Genomic DNA, 20,571 nt, shown 5'->3' with positions numbered 1-20,571 from the left:
TTACTTTTCATAAATTTATTTTTAAACATTCACTTACAAACTGAAGGCCAAAAACAAATATCCTTTGAACAATTAAGAAGCAATAAAAGCAGTCTTTTACTTTCAAGCAACATAATTTTCCATTCAGGTAACCTACACAATGCTGCTTCTAAATTTGATGATGCAGACAGGAAAGATCTTATGAAGATCAAAGCAAATCTCCAGTCATCTTAGTAAATAAGTTAGATAACTATGCCCAAACTGAATGGCACAATTGGAAAAATGGCAATTAAATTGCTGAACAGATAATTCCACATTACTAAATCAAAAAACAAACTACAACAAAGCTTCAGGAAGATTCAAAGCTTTTATATTCTTCACTGGAAATATTATCATCATTTTAAAAATTCAAACTATTAGAAAAGTTCTCAACTTGAACATTAATTTAGTTCTGTTTAAAGTAGTTGCAAGTGACATCACTGAGTACTAACTTCAAGAATCTCCATTTTGATCTGAAAGGAGTAGAATACCTTTTCAGTCCTGTAGAGGTGTATGAAAATTCAATTTCTTTAGTCCACTATTCAATTTGGGGAAGTTTCTTTTACACTGGAAAATAACTAATGTAACTCCTTTACTCAAAGCAGGAAACTACAGACCAATTAGCTTAAATATTTGACATTGGGAAAATGTAAGAAGCTATTATTAGTCGTTATAACAGGACATTTGGGTAAGCTCAAAAGTAATTAGGCATAGCCAACATGGTTTTCTCAAAGGGAAGCCTTAGTTAGCTAATTGAGTTCTTTGAAGTAGTAATTTGTACTCTGGATAAGAATATAATTGACTTAGATTTCCAGAACACATTTGATAAGGTGCCACATCAAAAGTTGTTGCAGAAAAATAAAAAGTTCATGGGTGTCAGAGGTAACGTATAGCATGGATAAAAGATTGGGTATCTAAAAGGAAGCAGAGCGTAGAAATAAATTAGTCTTTTTCAGGCTGGGAGGATGTCATGAGTGTCCCACATGGGCCAGTGTTGGGTCCTGAACACTTTACAGTTTACATAGATGATTTGGATGAAGGGATCGAACGTTGTGTTGTTAAATTTTCTGATGACACAAAGTAAGGTAGGAAAGTGAGTGATAAAAACAAAAAAGGACAAGGGATCCTATAAGGGGATATGGATAGGTCAATTGAGTGGGCAGAGATCTGGAAAATGATCTATAATATGGAAAATTGTCAATCTTTAATGAAATAATAAAAGAATAGTATTATCTAAGTGGCAAAAGGTTGCAGAGCTCACATGCTGAGAGATCTACATGTCCTAGTATATGAATATCGGAAGGCTAGCACACAGGTACAGCAAATAATCAGGAAGGCAGATTGAATGTTATGCTTTATTGTAAAGGAAAATCGAATGCAAGAATGATCAAATGAAAGTTATGCTTCACTTATACATTGGTGAGACCGCATTTAGAGTATTATGTACAGTACTGGTCACTGCACTTACAGAAGGATGTCAATGTCTTGGAAGTTCAAAAAATGTTCACTATCCAATGCCTGGAATGAGCAGATTGCCTTATGTGGAAAGGCTAGACAAACCATGCCTGTACCCTCTGGAGTTTAGAAGATTCACGAGGCAACAACCGAAATGTACAAGTCTGGAGTGTCCTTGAATGGGAGGATCTATTGAAAGAATGTTTCCTGCTTTGTGAGAATCTAGAACTGGGGGCATAATTTAAACATAAAAGGGGTCACCAAATTAGGACAGATGTGGAAAGAACCTTCAAGAGCTTTTTTGGAATTATCTTCCTCAAAAAAAATGGATGCAGAACTTTAAGGCAGAGGTAGATAGATTCTTGATTGTCAAGGGGATCGATGCGTATTAGGGATATGCAGGAATGTGGAGGGGAGGTTAAATTCAGGTTAGCCATGATTTTATTGAATGCAAGAGCACATTCAAAAGGGCCAAGTAGTCTAATATTTGTTCCTTGTCTGACCATTCACTATCCAAAATGCCCCATGATGTAATCAGGAATCACCAGCAAAATATCTTTGCCATTTACAATAATATCAGAAAGGGATGTTCATATCAATTTCACTTTTTTGACAAAGTTTGAGAGGTTTTAATGATGAAATCCCATTTTTGGCTATGATACATTGCTGTCAATAAGAAGCATTTCCAATGCTTATTCTTGCAGAGTGCAAGAAGATAATTCTCAGCCACACAGCAATTGCAATTCACATGTATTAGAGGTACACATGCAGTATTTCTCTTGCACTCAATTTTTCAACAGTTCAACAATTAGTAGTGGCTTGTTTCCCTGGTAATATATATAAAAAAGTAGAACTCCAGCCAGCATGGGAAGCTGTGTTCAATAGTGTACAGTAGCATTAATTCCAACGATGATTATTTCAAAAATTTCCAGTCAAATCAAAAATTGTATTAGATGATTTCAGCTTCTTCAGAAGCATTTGTTCAGCAGTAATGTTGTGATACATCATCTGCAAATTAAACAGTTCAATTATTAGTGTTCAAAATATACATGGAAATTTCATCTACTAAACCCAAGACAAGCAGCTTTTGTTCTTAACAACACTTCCATTTATAAAACATACATTAGATACACTTAGTTTGGAAGTGACATCATACTGAGTCAGAGTGCTGGGCTTAACTCTTATTTGCAGACCAGAGCAAATTTATCACTATGATTATTGAAAAACTGGCAGTAGTAATGGTGACAGAATACAGATCCTTTTAAGATCAGCATGAGTACAAACATTTAATTTTTGAAAATAACTATACACCTAAAGAATACTGGAGAAAAGTTCAACGAAACTAATGCGTTTCACCAGCAACTGGGGAACTGCACGATTTATAGAATCTGCAGTTCATGTTTTCCATTTTAACCAAACGCAAAGTAGTGCAAATCCCCCACAATGTCTAATTCCACACACCAAAACACTGTCATATTAACTCAGCAATAAAGTCTACTTTCAAAATGAATGATTTCCACGTTCCATCCATCATATTGCAGCCCTTAATGACTGTATTAATAGTTTCCTTTTGATTCTTGCAAAGCGAATGCAGGACTCCTTTCTATTATTAAAAGTGAAGTTTTCATTGTACTGCTAAATTCAAACACATTTACTTTGAGCCAGCAGTACCAAAACAGAAAAAAGGTTAGTGTGTCAAGATTAGGGATTTGTTTAGTTTCTAACCAAATATGTTGGACTCTGTTTAAAGTCTCAGTCAACTGGGTAAACAGCCAGTCAATCCTCACTTACTCTACCTAGGTCCCATGGAGTTTGCTGTCCTTGGCCTACTGCTGCTAGGGGACTACCTTTAAAATTGCAGAAAGTTCTTATTACTTTTGTCCTGAGCAAGAAAGCCACTGAAGCCAGTGATAGGGAAGGCTATTTCTAAAGAAAAAAGTGCATTTTATTTTAAAAGAAAGATCTTTCTTTTGAGGCTGGGGAACAGAAATAATGAATTTTTTTAAAGCTATTTACAAGGCATAGTGAATATAGTGACTGTAATGAAGTCAGCCAGGTAGACATCATAGAATAAGAGTTCCCCGATTGCTAAAAGAATCCAGTCTCAAATCAGAGAGCCCTGACTGATAGGTAAAACTAGGTGTCAGACATTCTGAGCACTCAAAACTGGTTCTGAAGAAGCTGAATCAGTATCAAGGACTCTCCACATACAAATAAAGTGTGATTTGGTTACAGGATACCAGCCTCTGTGGAGTTATTTCAGTGAACAGGATGGTAAAGTATAGGAACCACGGGTCACAATCTAAGGATATGGGATATGCCATTTAGGATGGAGATAAAAAGAGAGAATTCTTCATCAAGAATGTGGTGAGCCTGTAGTATTCTCTACAACAGAAAATGGTTAAGGCTAAAATATTTAAAGTCTTCAAGGAGATATAGTTCATGCTAAAGGAATCAAAGGGATAGAACATACACATGAATAGGTATTGAGTTGGATGATTGGACATGATCATACTGAATGGCAGGGCAGGCTTGAAGGGCTAAAAGATCTACTCCTTTCATTTAAAAAAACAAAAGTTGATACTTTTTCCCTTATCTAGCTTCTCCTTAAATGTATTTGAATAGCAATTGAAACAAAGCCTGGTTAAAATTGGAAGTACTCATTTCTAGCTCAGATGTAATTGGCTGTAAGATCCATATATTCTAGTCAGATATTGAAGGACAGCTGTACTGAGGGTGGTTACACTGATTCCAGATTGAAGTTTACAACCTCAGTGTTCACCCTGGATTTGATTTTCTCTCAACCATTACTGTAAACAATTGATCATTTGAACATTGATCAATTGTCTTCAGTAATGAAATCATTGATCAATTGAACAAAAACAATAATCATTTCATTCCCCTCCTCGACACTGGTGTGAAAATTACTTGTGAGACAAGTGTCACCCACTTCATAGCAATTAATGCAAAATAGTTAGGAACACTTTTGAAAGTTATCAGGCATTCTCATTCAACCTATTATGACTTTTTATTGAACAAAGCAAGATAATATTTTAAAGACAGTGATTCTAGTTAAATAAATTGATACCAGGAACTATTTATACGAAGACAACATATGTGTATTAAAAAGAAAGCGGTGGCACAGTGGTTAGCACTGCTGCCTCACAGCGCCAGAGACCACGTTCAATTCCCGCCTCAGGCGACTGACTGTGTGGAGTCTGCACGTTTTCCCCGTGTCTGTGTGGGTTTCCTCCGGGTGCTCCGGTTTCCTCCCACAGTCCAAATATGTGCAGGTCAGGTGAATTGGCCATGCTAAATTGCCCGTAGTGTTAGGTAAGGGGTAAATGTAGAGGTATGGGTGGGTTGCGCTTCGGCAGGGCGGTGTGGACTTGTTGGGCCGAAGGGCCTGTTTCCACACTGTAAGTAATCTAATCTAATCTAATCTAAAAAAAAAGAACATAGATTTTCTAAAAAAACCACAATGGAATTCTACAAAAAAAAGTGCACTTGTGGGGAAAAACAAATCTTAGACTGAAGCCAGGCAAGTACCAGCTCTAACTAAAATTTATTTAGAACTTTCAACATTCATTAGTGTTGGTTTGGGAACAGTTGTAAGTACAAAGTAGAAATTACTATGTTTTCTGTTATCTCCCTTTAAGTGAGAAATCCTATTTCACAACTTTTATGAAAAGAAGGTGTCTGCAATAGACATAAAACACGGTCTCATTTGGTGGCTTACCTTTCTCATGGCGGACATAGTATCATTGCCATAATAATGCAAAGTGCCATTAGGATTATGGATGTCATATTTAAAGCCAGCTATGTGAACTTTATCACACATAGTAAGTGCCATAGCTATTGCAATAATTCCAGTTGTTGGATACTGTGGCGGCTGTCAGAGACAAGTCAAATGTAAGTGTACTTGAGAAGACAAAGCTGATAGAAACAAGTTAAGGAAAGAGAAAAGTATTTGTACATGGCTAATAGATAATGCAAGACATGGAATAAATAATGCAGTATCTAATCATTCCTGCTAAATTTTAAAAACATATTCCAAAAATATACATCAGTCACTTATAAATCTAGGTGAAACTGAACTATCAGTACAATTTAATACCTTTATTTCAATAATACTTCCCTCTTAAATCAGAGGTACCACAAAAGGACTAGAAGATTTGCTGATCCAATATTGCTGATTGTGGATCCAATATGAATCCTTGGTCATGACTGGAACCAAATTAACATTGTTCTCCACACACATTACTTTTATACTTCTAAGTAAAATTAGAGGGTTTACCAACAAAGGGTAAAGGGGGGGCGGGGGGGGACTCATTAAATTTCCAATTTAAAAAAGGTTCAAGGACAACTAAAAAGATTAAATACCATTTCCTTCAAGAGGTCAGCTCCTCCTTATTCATCTCAGAAGGAGCCAAGTTACAGTCACTAAGAAAAAAATTAACAATATTTCTTAAGTCTGGTTTTGCCATTTGGGGAATAAAAAACTTTGGACTTGAAATAATAAAAACTCTTCACTTGCAATCTGACGAACTATTTTTATTTGCTGTTATCTACAGAAGGGCATCAGTTTAGCTCAGCTGGCTGGATTGTTGGTTTACAGAGAAATTTGATGCGAATAGCATGGGTTCAAATCCCCTCATCGGTTTGAGGTTACCATGAAGGACTCTCCTTCTCAACCTCTCCCCTCAGCTGAGGTCTGGTGGCCTTCAGGTTAAATCACCACCAGTCACTTCTCTCTAACGAGAGAGAGTAGCCCTTTTGGTCTGGTAAGACTATGGCAACACAGCCAACTATCAATGGGAAAATAAGGCCAAATGACGGGAAACAAATTCACAGAATGGTATACAGCAATTTAGGACTAAGGAGAGCAGCACAAGTTCTTCAATCTAGCTTCATACCTTAAGTTTCCCAATGTGCCTGCACTGATTCTATTACTGGCTGCCAATCTCTTGTCTTGACTTTTACCATATCCCTGCACACCATTTCTATCCAAATGATCATCCAATGCCCTCTGCAATGTCTCATTTAAAATGGTCGCCACCACATAGGGAGGCAATAGCCTAGTGCTATTATTGCTAGACTATTAATCCAGAGACCCAGACAACCTAATAAAAATCTGGAATTAAAGAGTCTAATGATGATCACGAAACTGTCAATTGTTGGAAAAACCCAACTGGTCACTAATGTCCTTTAGGGAAGGATACTGTCATCCTTACCTGGTCTGGCCAACATGCGACTCCAGATCCACAGTGGTGTGGCTGATGCTCAACTTTCCTTTGGGCAATTGGGGTTGAGCAATAAATGCTGGTCTAGCCAGTGATGCCCTCATCCCATGAATGAATATAAAACAAAACTGCATTCCATACTGTTTCTACTCACTGAGAAAGGTTTTTCACAACACCTTTACTTCTTTTGCACATCACTTTAAATCTGTGCCTTCTCTTTGTATGAGACAGAGCAGCCTCTCCCCACCTATTGTATCCAGCCCACTCAGAGGAGATTTGATGGAGGTTCAAAATCCTAAAGGAGAGCAGTCCAAATTCTTCAATCTAGCCTCATTGCCTGAAGTTTCCCATTCATGAAACCATTCTTGGAATTGTTTCTACACCTTCTCCAATGCATTCCCATCTTTCCTATCATGTGGCATCCACAACTGCACATAATACTTCAGGTGACTCACAAATGTCTTGTATAAGTCCATCATCACCTCTTTGTTCTTGAATCCACGCCCCTATTTTTAAAGCTGAGAACATCCCTTGCTTTATTACTTGTTCTCACCACCTGTCCTTCAAAATGATCTGTGCGCATCTACACCTCAGTCCCTCTGCTCCTGCACCCCATTTATAATTGTACCCTATTATTTTATGTTGGCTTTCAATTTTCTTCAGACCAAAGTGCACCATTTCACACTTATCAGTATTAAACTTCAACAGCCACCTATCCACCCACACTATCAACCCATTAAAGTCCTTTTGGAGTGCCACAGTCTTCCTCACATTTTACAATTCTTCCAATTTTAGAGCCATCCACAAACTTTGAAATTGTCATCTGCAGACCAACAAGAGACCCCTGGGGAACTCCACTACAAACATTCCTCCAGCCTGAAAAAAGGTGTCTACTGCCTGTTTCCTATGACTCAGCCAATTTTCCATCCTTGTTACTACTGTCCCTTTTATACCATGACTCTCAACTTACTCAAGTCTGTTGCGTGGCACCATATCAAATGCCTTCTAGAAATCCATGAATACCATGTCAACAGCATTGCCCTGAGAGCCTGTACCTCTCCAAAAAAACTCCAGCAAGTTAGCTGAACATGATTTTCCCTGATCAACCCATCTTTTACCATATGATTACAAATTCCATTTCTAATAATTGTCTCAATTCTTCACTTACTCTAATGAAAGTGTTAATTTGGTTCTTTGGGTGCCAGTGAAGTGATTTCCAAAAAATGTCACATCAATATCGACCAGCGAAGAAAGCAAAGAATCAACTTTCACACTAGTGAAATCCCCCTAACTGCATTCATACCTTCCCAATTCTGCAGGCTAAGTAAATGCAGTACTCCCAATTTCACAGGAAGAGAGATGTTGAAATATTGAAGCCAACCTATAACCTCATTTGAGGCTAAAATGAACATATATGAATTGGTACCACTTCTGATTTACTGCAGTGTAACTATAAACCATAGTTGCACTGCAGTAAATCAGGAGTGTTATCAATTCATAAAAAAACAGGCCACAAGCTGTTTATTGATGAGCATCATTTAAAAATCAAATTTTCAAATTACTAAGATTTTTAGTTGGACTTGAATAAATGAACTTGCACAATAAAACTTTGCATTTTAAGTCAGTCACTTCCATTCAACGTGTTTCTGGTAAGCACTACATGCAACAGCAATCATACTACCATCAATGAAGTTCCAAAAATAAAATGCCGATTACAAGTTTCTCAATGGTTGTCTTGGATTTCCTAAGTTTTCTTTTACAAATCTTGTGGAAAGAGAAGCAAGTTTCTGACAACAGATGTAGAACCTACCGCAGGAAAATTGAAGTAGCACTACAAAATGTCCAGAAATAAGATGAAGTCCTACTCAATGACGTCAAAATATGGAAGGGATATGGGTGTCTTCCACAGATGCACAAAAACATTTTTCAAAACAAAAAAAGACACCCAATTGGCCAATAGTACCAGAAGCAACTGTGTCCCTTCTCTCTGGAGAAGGAAGAATTCAGCTGCAAGATGAAGTAGCTTGTTGGTGGATTGCTGAACAGACGTATTAAGTCAACCTTTTGCAGACAGGTTTTATTCTAGTAAATCTAGAACCACTAAATATATTCCTACAAGCTCCTCTGCATAGCATTCACCACAATGTTCTAAATCAAATACTGCAGCATTCATTACCAATACTAGAATCCACCCACAAGAATGTCCTCCTCATGGAGATCTGTGACGTGCGACAAAAGTGAGGGGAATGCCTCAAGGATGAGTCAAGCCACTGTTTAACATGTTCTTACCCACAGAATAAAACCCTTCAGTCAAGATTCCAGATTCCTCCTTCAACAATCCTGCAGAAGTCTGTCCCATTAGCAGGGCAGACTGACCAAGAAGTAGAATGATATACTGTTGAAAGGAAGTGGACCTGAAGGTCCTGAAAATGGATGCCAGACCCCATAAGGTCTCAAGGAAAGGAAACCTCCTGCTGGTGAGAATCTAGCCTTCTACTTCAGCTGATGAATCAGTCGTTCACCAAGAAGCACCAGGGAGCAAAGAGGACACAAAATATGTCGAATGCGCATCAACAGTGCCTCGGTATTACTGCCATTGACTGAGGTGGGTGAATTCTGGCACAGAGGGCTACTATATTGAATCTGTGGCAAACGGTAAGAGAACTAACAAGCGAGAAAAGCCTACTTCTGCATCATTACAAATTTACTTGTCTAGATACACTCTTCAGAACAGTGATATGGATGACCACAGCGCAAGCTACGTGCTGTGTGGCATTACGCACCACTATCCTAGATTCAACACAGATCCAACAGCTCCAACCAGAACACAGCACCTTCTGTGTGTTATCAGCAACAGCAAAAATCTATTCAACCATGATCTATAAACTCATGCTTCGATATATCCTTCACTATACCATTACAAATCAATAGATGCCAACCTATCGGATCTACAGGAAAAAAGGGCTACATGCAGGCTAAGGAGGAACAGCATGTTAATCAACAGAGCTGAGAGATCATCCAACCAAGGATCTGTGATCTTACCAAATCCAAATGTGAAACAGTGGACAAATAAACAACGAATGGGAGGAGGAACCTTCACAAAACATTCCAAATCCTCAACTAATGGCAATGTCCAGCACATCACAGAAGGACAAGGGAGAACCATTCCAATCACCTTGCCAGAAGCATCAATTGATCCATCTTGGCCTTTTCCTGGTGTCTCCAAAGTAGCCAGTTTTCAGCCAATTTGATTCACTTTAAATGGTCATCAAGAAATTACTGACTACACTAGTTACAACAAAAGATTATAGATCCATATATCATCCCAACAGTCACAATAAAGACTTGTGCAACTTGTTTCAGAGCACTTACTGGCCAAAGTGTTTTTACAATTGGCGGCAGAAACTAGCTAACTATCAATCTATTAGCTTAAAATTTATCGTGGGGAAAGCACTTGAGCAACTAACTTTTAGCAGCACATTTGGAAAACCATGATCTAATCAAGCAGAGTCAGTATGGCTTCATGAAAGGGATGAATAGTGTCTGACTAATTTATTAGGAGTTTAAGGGAGTCTTAACCAGAGTGGATAGAGGGAGATTAGCAGATGTGTTGTTTTTAGACTTCCTGAAGGCATTTGACAAGATATTTCACAAAATGGTTAAGTCATAGCATGGAGTCTATGAATTAGTGCAGTAACATACCTTCATGTCACCACATTCTACTTAACACCATAGAAGTACTCACACCACAGTGGACTGTAGTAGTTCAACAGCACCAGTGATGCCAGGATCCCATGAATGGACGTTTAAAAGAATCATATGCTCAGACTAGTTAACAAGTCTCAACATTCTAAGGAGGGTTAAACTTACTTCTCTACTCAACATGCCCTGCTTCAATTCAAACCACATTCTAAAGTTTGCACTTTGGTGCTTGCCCTTAATTACAGTGTAGACTGTGCGCTGCCCATTTGCCAACCATTTGGCATTTTAAAATTATCAGCTCTTTAGAGCAGCAACTGTGTTAATATGCTGCTTCTCCTCAATGAGGACTTCATTTACCCACACCAGCATCTCCACATCAGTAAATGCCTTCTTCTGCTGCATTGGACACCTCTGCTATCATCTCACACTTACCATCCTCCAAATGGGCTGACCGGGATATGTGGAAGGGTCACTGACAGGTTATGCCCTCATCCTGAGAGTTGAAGATTTTTTTAAATCAGTCTCCCCTCATGCCAGCCTCCAATTTTTAGCTGCTTTTTGTCTGCCAAATCCAAATCCCTGACCAGTTACTCTGGATTGGCACTGCACAGTAGAAACCCTGTCATCCTTTAAAAACATGAAACCTTTAAACTCTGCAGATCAGAAGCAAGATGATCTTGCTACGAGCTAGAATCCAGGGCCGACATGGCTTATTGAAAAAAAACTAAAATGTATTAGCATGAAATATATGTATCCTTAGGGATAGGACATTCTAAAGTTGCAACTCATTCTGGAGGCTCACAAAACCCTCGTGAACTTGGATATGGGAGTGTACCACTTGTGTATATGCTTCAACTTGGCACACAGTGCTCTTAAAGCACTTAAAGAGTTCTTGATGATTAATAAGCCCGTGTAAAGGTATAAATCCATAGGTCCATTTCCTTTTCTCATAGGAACAACCAAAAGGGAGCACCAATCTGAACTTTCTTGGTGCGGATGTATTTAAACCAGTGCTTGCAAAATCTAGGAGCTCTACTTTACATCATCCTTTGTGCCAGGCATCATTCTGGGAGATTTGAGATTATCTACTGTGTGGAAACAGGCCACTCGGCCCAACATGTCCACACCGACCCTCTGAAGAATAACCCATCCAGTCCCATTTCCCTCTGACTAATGCTCCTAACGCTACAGGCAATTGAGCATGGCCAATTCACCTGACCTGCACATCTTTGGATAGTAGGAGGAAACCTGAATGTGCAAACTCCACATAGACAGACAGTCAGCAGAGGTGGGAATCGAACCGGGTCCCTGGCACTGTGAGGCAGCAGGGCTAACCACTGAGCCACCGTGCCGCCTTTGACTAGATCCCTGGACAAACAAAAACTTTTACAAGAGGTCTATCACCAATTGTTATGCACATAGCTTTCAAGCAGAGAGGCCAGTACTTCATAATATGTAACAGTGGTGCAGTGTGACAGCATACTGTTGCGAAGGGCTTAATGTATAACTATCCTCATCCTTCAAATGAACACCCATTTATTAGTCTTCCTTACCTTGGTTATATTTCCTCAATCCAAAAGAATTTCTCATTTGCTATCATGGGCAAAAGACTCAGGATATAGTATTTATGCAATTGGAAACTGCTTGCTAAGACTGCTACATAAACTGTACAATATGGACAGTTTCCAGGTATCCTACGTTCCTCAGGGAGACCACCTGCATTACAACTTCTATGCTAGCTTTCCCAAAGAGGACAGTTCTGAAAGACCTTTCAATTATTGTCCCAATGGACAGCCTTTTGAAATATAAAGCTACATAAGACAATTATGGTTAAATTGTTCAAATTAAATCAACTGGGAATTTGGGGATGTCTGGCTTTCATACAACTAGCACAAGGAGCTCCCACATGCACACCCTCTCCACCCTCTCTCTTGGCTTGGTGAAAGCATCAGTGCCAAGAAAGAGACTTATAACAGTATAATTAATTTTCCCAGATTAAAATAGAAACCAGATTGCACCATCAATAGAAGCAGGAAAAAATAAATCTGGAATCAAATAATATTTTATTTTTTGCTTTGTGCTGTTCATTGAACACCACATCTTCAAAATGAAGGGGTGGAGTGTTGCCATCTCAAATTTTCCAGTCTCAGGTGTATAAAGCTATTATGCAGAGCGCGTCAGCAATTATGCCACAACAAAGATTGCAATTAAAACAAGAAAGAAAGAACAAATGAATGAACTCAACCCAGGCTGTTCTTTCTATACAGTTTTTGTGTCCTGACTTCAGAATAATATTGAGAATAGCTCAAAGATTGAGAATAGGTTACAACATTAAAATTGTTTGACATTCATGAACTGGCTAGGATATCACATCACTAACATTTCCTCTTTTGTTGTAAATGTTAGTCCAGAATTTACCAAATGAAAACAAACGTCATTTTCAAAAGAAAAATCAGCTTCTGCCATTCTGCAGACCATCTAAATAACTAAGCATATTTAGGTGCAATCAAGCTAATCTAAGTCTCTATGATCTTAATTTAAGCTATACAGAAAAATAAAATATGAGAAGAAATATCCATGTACCTTAGGCCAACGCACAACTGTGGGCAGTTTTAATAAATCAAAAGCTGCTTTTTGGACTACAGAAGGTTTTAATATCCTTATTTGACTATTTTTGTAAATTAGATTTGTAGGTGTTTTTTTCCAGAAGCCACGCATGGACTGTAAAACAAAAAAATCAAAATAGGTTGCAAGCTCAAAAAGACCAAACAACAAATATGTTCACATTTACATTTTTCCTCACATTCACTTACACATACGAGTGAACAGTTAGTTGTTACTAAGTAGATTCTACAGCATCTTCAGGACAGGTTAGTTTCATTTATTATTTTTCAAATCCCATTTTCAACAATTGTCCTCAAATGTAGATTATTCAAAAGAGTAACTCATGTTGTATATTAATCAAACTGTTATAGGTTGAGTAAAGTTGCTGCATTGATAGACTGGGGACAAAACTCTGCTGTGAAACAATCTCCTGTAAGGAACACTTAAAGTCAAATCCATTGAATCTGCAGGTGAAGGATGGATTGAACTGGACACAGACAGCAGAGGTTTGGGTCAGCTGAAGTTCACAGAAGATGGGAAGCCAGCCAACAGGAGTTTGGAGAAAAAGCCAAGTCTGAAATTGAAAAAGGCGTGGATGTGGAAGTCTGCTGTGGAAAGGCAAAGGCATGGATTGTTGAGCATGGAAAGATAAAGGGAGCATTCAGGATTGGCACCTGCCCAAAAATGGCAAGTAGGACAACAAGCTAGTGAACACCTTGGTTCAGCCTGATACGGTGGCCAGAATGTGTCAAGACAGGCTCAAGGCAATGGGTTTGGGAAGAGAAGCCATGTTGAAAATTCACTGGTTTCTATTTACTAAATAACCATGGAACAAAGCCAGGGTTATCCATCAAAACTGGACTACAGTTACTGGAAAGTAACAGGAGGAGGATGGTGTAATCAACTGTCAAAGGTACTGAAAGAAAGTGGAAAGAATGGAGAGGTGTACTGCACCACAGAAACAAACATTATTGGTGTCTTTGGGGATCCTGGAGTTGTAGCAGGGATAGAAACTTGGACTTAAGACAGAAAAGGGCAAAGACTATTGAGGCAAAAATGTTAAAAGGACTGGAGGGAAAGAAAGGCTTGAAATAAGCTGGTAATTTGCAAGCATAGAGGAATAATTGGAAGAAGATTGTTAAGAACAATTTCAGAGGACTCACCACTCTCTGCTTTAAGAGCACCTCCTTCAACCATCGTAAGTCTATTGCCTTAAACGCAACAAAAACCAACGTTGTGTCAGCATCATACTGGCTGTAGTCAGAGAAAATAGATTCTGGATAACAGAATCTAAATGTTGTTTTGCTCCCAACATCATCTTCATATCCATTCACAGGCCCACTATTTAATCTTGAAGAGGAATTAGAAAAGGAGCAGTGAGGTAAATTGAAACAAAATCTAACCTATTGAAAGAACATTTCTTCCCACTTCAATCCACTTATACTTTCTAACTAAACTTCTTCCAATTCTAATACACTAAAAACAAACTGGAGCCTTTTGATTAGCAAGTACCAGCCCTATAGCTGCACTGTATGTAGCGTACAATTTTAACTCAAATAAAAATCAACATGATTAGTCCCAGTGACACCACCAGAACTATAAATTCTTGTAAGTTTCTTTGCTAGAGGTCACTAAGAATCAGACCATTGCTGCCTCAGTCTCTTCACTCAATCCACTAGAACAAAACACCCTTTAAAGTTTGACCATCTGAATATTTTTTTTTCCCCCAATTCCCTCCCATCTCTCCTTCACCTTCTCAGGAGCTGTTATTGTTCATGACAGCCACTTTATCCCTCACCCCACTATAGTGGTGACCATTCAGCTTCCCTTCCTAGTTCCCATGTTAATTTATATTCGTTAATGATTTGCTATCTCAGAGGCTAGTTCCCTTGCCATCTAATCTGTCATTACCTGTCTTCTCCAAAAATCAAATTTTCAACAACCTCAGTCCTTGCAAACCATCAGCTACTGCCAACTATCCAAAATACTTGAATGCAGTGCTGCCACCCAAATCGATGCACAAGAACTCCATGTTTGAAACTGTCCAAATCAGATTTCCACCTCCGAATCTAGTACAAAAATGCTCCTCCCATCCACAAATAATTTATGCGATTGTGACAAAACTAGCTATTCCTTCTTTTCCTTTCTTGACCTTGTGCAGTTTTGATAAAATTGGTACACTGTCCTCTTTCAACATTTTTCCTGCTAAGCAGGCCTGCACTCACTGGTTCCAACCTATCAAATCGTAACCAAAAGGATAATTTACAATGACTTTTCTTAATCTTATCGGACAATCTGATATTGTCCGAAGAGTTATTCTTTGTTCTCCCCCCCCCCCCGCCCCCGACCTCCTATTGTCTGTTGGATGTCACATCCTACATGCTGTCCTTCTATGATATTACTGAAAAACACATCAGTTTCAATATATATTGTCAACGCTCAGCTCTAACTTAACACATTCTCTTGAATTGACTACTGTCTCAAAATTATTTGCCCACAATCCCGAACTGGAGAAGCAAATTTCTTCCAATTAAATACTAGGAAGGCTGAAGCCATCATCTTCAATTTGCTGCTAAACCTCTATTCCATGGTCACCAACATCATCATGCTCCCTGGAAACTGTCCAAGGCTCAACCAGACAGTTCACAATGGTGGTGTGTCATTTCTGAATCCAGAATGAGCTTCAAACCATGTCACTACATCAAAATACTAGCTACTTCCACCTTCATCACCAGACATCTCCCTACCACAATTCATCTGAAACAAAAAAGGTTTATTACCTTTAAACTCGTTTATTTAAATGTAAACCTGGTTAACCTTCTATTGTTTATTCACTGTAAATTTAAAGTTCATCCAAAACTCTTCTGTCCATGTGTGAAGTTGTATCAACTTATGCTTCACTATCATCTTTGTGCCCCTTGACTTATCCCAATTATGAACAGAACCAAACTAAAATTCTTATCCTCAATTTTAGATCCCTGCATGGCTATGCCCCCTATCACTTCAATCTGTCATCACCACAATTCTTTGCTTCCTTAGTGCCTTCAACAAGTGTGCCAGTGACATCCCATTGTAAGGAGGCATCTCTTCACATTAGTACTGTTACTATATTTACTGATGCAATAAGAAAATGGTAGCAACTTCCTTCTTTGCCTTTTACCTCTTCCATTACATTTATGACCCCTGGTTACTAGATTAGATTAGATTAGATTAGATTACTTACAGTGTGGAAACAGGCCCTTCGGCCCAACAAGTCCACACCGACCCGCCGAAGCGCAACCCACCCATACCCCTACATTTACCTCTTACCTAACACTACGGGCAATTTAGCATGGCCAATTCACCTGACCTGCACATCTTTGGACTGTGGGAGGAAACCGGAGCACCCGGAGGAAACCCACGCAGACACGGGGAGAACGTGCAAACTCCACACAGTCAGTCGCCTGAGGTGGGAATTGAACCCGGGTCTCTGGCGCTGTGAGGCAGCAGTGCTAACCACTGTGCCACCGTGCCGCCCACTATTTCTTCTACAAATGGTAAAAATGCCTTCCTAACCACTGTATATACACCTTTCAATCTTAGATACCTCCATCAGGTCTCCCCCTATACTTTGATATTGCTAGATATTCTTTTCATAAGACTAAAATATTTAGGAGCAGAATTTGGCCATTCGGCCCATCAAGGCTGCTGCACCATTCGATGAGATCATGGATTATTTGATTTGGAGATGCCGGTGATGGACTGGGCTGTCCAAAGTTAAAAATCACAACGCCAGGTTATAGTCCAACAGGTTTAATCAGAAGCACTAGCTTTCGGAGCACTGCTCCTTCATCAAAACTACTGATGAAGGAGTAGCGGTCCAAAAGCTAGTGCTTCCAATTAAACCTGTTGGATTATAACCTGGTGCCGGGTGATTTTTAAACATGGATTATTTGATAATCCTCAACTCCACTTTCCTACCTATTCCCCATAATCTTTAGTTCCCTTACTCATTAAAACTCTGCATATTTCAGCCTGAAATCTACACAATACAGCCATGACAGCTGTCTGCAGTAAAGAATTGCACAGATTCACTATCTTCAAATGAAACTCACCCTGAACTCTATTTTAAATCCCTGCATGGCTATGGCTATACCTTTTACTCAGATTATGTCATCTGGTCTAGACTCTCCTATGACAGTGGAACAATCTTAGCGTCTACAGAAGTTGCTGGAAAAGCTCAGCTGGTCTGGCAGCTTCCGTGGAGAGAAATCAGAGTTAACATTTTGGTTCAGAACTGCATGCTTCTTAATACCAGCCTTTCGAAAGAATCTCTTGCTAAGACCGCTATTCATTCTTCTGAACTCCAATTCAGCTCATCTACCGTTTCTGGGTTCATAATTATTTCCCCAGTCTCATTCTCTGAAGGGCTTGTGTTCACTTTCACCTCTCTCTCCCTTCCCAACAGATGGGATGAAGCTCTACTTACTGATATTTGTTGATTACTTGCTAGTTTGCCTTCAGTTCATTTTATTATTTTTTTTAAATATCATCTTTTGTTGGCTTTTCCAACTCTCTCAATCCTCTGGCTTACCACTAATCTTTACTACATTGAAAGAAAACAAAATGTATAATTTAATACTGCCTCCCACTTCCTTAGTTAACCACAGTTGGATTATCCTGTTCCTATACTACTCCTTTCTCACGGAGATATATCACTGAATATATCTTTTCTAAAAAAAAAGACCATTGTTTATCAACCATATTTTCTGTTAAGCTCCTTTCCCAGTCCACCTGAGCAAATTCTGCCCTCATTTCTTAGTAATTAGTCTTATTTAAGTTAAGTAAAATTGTTTCACTCTCAAACTGAATACTAAATTCTATCATGTTTGGTCACTGTTTCCTAGAGGGATCTTTTGCTCTAGTCATTGGTTAAACCTGCCTCAATACTAAAACCAGATCCAAAAATAGCTTGATGCCTGGTTCGATCTACAACATATTGTTCTACAAAACTGACTTCCACACGTGACTTCTTCCTTGAGGCAACCTCAGTTAATTTGATTTTCCCAATCTACACTAAGATTAAAGTCATCCACGATTAATGTTCATTTTTAAAATTAACAGCTTTCATAATCTCCTGTCTGAAGGGAAACCTCTATTTCCTAAACCAATTATCCGAAGATCTTGAAGTCCCGACAGAAACATTACATCAAAGAAGTGTGTCCAACACAGATAGCATCTTTGGTTGACAGTGATTAAAAGTGCTGCCAAGGACAGTGCTGGACTGATGAGAGCACAGGCACCGTCTGTAAAGGACTGACCTCACCCCCCCCCCTCTCTCTCTTCCCACACTTTCCCTGGAGTTCTACATAGGGGTGTACCCTAAACCCCCCCTTCCCCAGACAATCTCTTTAAACACTGTCCTATACAAGGTGCAACCTGTCAGGAAGTTGCAGTAAAAAGTTGTGTGCATGTGTGCTATTTGGAGACCCCCACCCCCCCACTCCACCCAAAAGCAGGGGGGGGAGGTGTCCAGTCCGGCTGCCCCAGAGAGGCAGCGGCAGCTAGGGCAGTGTTATGGTGGACGGCAAGGGGGGTGGGGGTGGGGAACGGTGGACAGAGTCAGGGGTGGGCAGGGGGGCAGTGTTGGACAGAGTTGGGGGCGGGCAGGGGGCTATGCTAGACAGGGTTTGGGAGGGGCGGGCAGGGAGGCGGTGTTAGACAAGATTGGGGGGCACGGGTGAGGTTGGACAGGGTTTGGGGCGGGTGAGGGCGGTGTTGGAGGCGGGCAAGAACTTGCGCACGCTGTGCTGCTGAATGGTGAGCTGACTTAATAGAAAACTCCAAGCCCCAAACGGCATTGAATCCATTAACCGAATAATCATTTATCCAAAGGAAATAGTGCCTGCCCATCTTGTTCGGATAATCGAAATTCCTCTGTATTCTGGTCTCAGTGTAGCTACTGTTAGATGCAGAAAGTCTATTTCCAGAGAGTTTGCCTCTCCTTGTTTTTCTTACCTCCAATCCAAGATCATCTCTTACTATTGTCCTTATTTCCCTCTTACGAACAAAGCTATCCCATCACCATTTCCTTCCTGGTCTTTCAGAAAGTCACATAGGCCTAAATATTGAGTTTGCAGTTTTGAACTCCATGTAACCATGTCTTCATAACAACTAGAGCTGAAAATGTGTTGCTGGAAAAGCGCAGCAGGTCAGGCAGCATCCAAGGAACAGGAGAATCGACGTTTCGGGCAGGGCTTATGCCCGAAACGTAGATTCTCCTGTTCCTTGGATGCTGCCTGACCTGCTGCGCTTTTCCAGCAACACATTTTCAGCTCTGATCTCCAGCATCTGCAGTCCTCACTTTTTCCCTTCATAACAACTACAAGAGCATACTCACGAAACTCTGCCATTAATCCTGTTCTGACTACATTTAAGAACTATTCCTAGGCAGTCTTAAATAATCTTGAATAGTGATATGTAACATTGGACTGGATTCTTGTAAATTTGGTCTTACAGCTTTTGATAGGTTTAGTATAGCAGTTTACTTCTCCAAGGTATAATGCTTGTACAAGTTCCCTGTGTAACTGATGGATATCCTTTCTGCTTTTATAGTCACTGAGTCATGGAGATGTACAGCATAGAAACTGACCCTTTGGTCCAATTTGTCCATGCCAACAGATATTCAGAAGTTATCTAGTCCCGTTTGGCTCATAGCCCTCTAAACCCTTCCTATTCATGTACCCATCCAGATGCCGTTTAAATGTTATTGTAACAGCTTCCACCACTTCCACTGGCAGCTCATTCCATACATTCACCACCCTCAGGTCTCTTAAAATCTGTCCCCTCTCACCTTAAGACTTTGCCATCTGGTTCTGGACTCCTCCACCCAAGGGAAAAGACCTTGTGTATTCACCCTATCCATGCCCCTCATTTTATAAAACCTCCATAAAAAGTCACCCCTCAGCCTCCAACGCTCCAGGGAAAACAGCTCCAGTCAATTCAGCCTCTCCCTATAGTTCAACCCTCCAAACCTGGCAACATCCTTGTAAATATTTTCTTCGACTCCCCTCATGATAAATGATAATTACAATACTTCCTGTACCTGCATACTGACCTTTCACAACTCCTGCATCAGAGCTCTACAATCTCACCACTGAGATAATAAGCTTCTTTAATCTTCCTGATATCTTTGATCACTAACTTAACCTATTTTTTTTTTTAAAAAAAGTGTCCTCTTCATAACTTTCTTTTCTACCTTGAGTCCTCTGCAAATTTAACAAATATACCTTTTGCCCCTTCATCCAAGTCTTATTGAATTCTTTGAGGAGGTGACCAAGCATGTGGATGAGGGTAGAGCAGTGGATGTAGTATACATGGATTTTAGTAAGGCATTTGATAAGGTTCACCATGGTAGGCTTATGCGGAAAGTCAGGAGACATGGGATAGAGGGAAATTTGGCCAATTGGATAGAAAACTGGCTAACCGGTCGAAGTCAGAGAGTGGTGGTAGATGGCAAATATTCAGCCTGGAGCCCAGTTACAAGTGGAGTTCCGCAGGAATCAGTTCT

The 20,571-nt window shown here is 39.6% G+C and overlaps 1 protein-coding gene across 2 annotated transcripts in view; it reads right to left on the bottom strand.

Moving 5' to 3' along the window:
* The window catches only part of LOC122555294 (type 2 lactosamine alpha-2,3-sialyltransferase-like), a 30,944-nt gene continuing 10,373 nt past the window's right edge, over positions 1 to 20,571 (bottom strand). Inside the window, exons 5-8 of one of the 2 annotated variants that reach the window (XM_043701143.1) lie at positions 14,186 to 14,372; positions 13,002 to 13,139; positions 5,213 to 5,365; positions 1 to 2,481 (exon numbers count right to left, since the gene is read on the bottom strand). In XM_043701143.1, coding sequence (XP_043557078.1) covers positions 2,392 to 2,481; positions 5,213 to 5,365; positions 13,002 to 13,139; positions 14,186 to 14,372 — 568 coding nt within the window. In that variant the 3' untranslated portion in view covers positions 1 to 2,391. The remainder of the gene's footprint in view (positions 2,482 to 5,212; positions 5,366 to 13,001; positions 13,140 to 14,185; positions 14,373 to 20,571) is intronic. The other variant, XM_043701144.1, reaches the window with a different exon arrangement.

Source organism: Chiloscyllium plagiosum, chromosome 12 (assembly GCF_004010195.1).
Source record: "Chiloscyllium plagiosum isolate BGI_BamShark_2017 chromosome 12, ASM401019v2, whole genome shotgun sequence".
Taxonomy (NCBI): Eukaryota; Metazoa; Chordata; class Chondrichthyes; order Orectolobiformes; family Hemiscylliidae; genus Chiloscyllium; species Chiloscyllium plagiosum.
The sequence above is the reverse complement of the archived record's forward strand: the minus strand, read 5'-3'. Positions and strand labels throughout refer to the sequence as shown.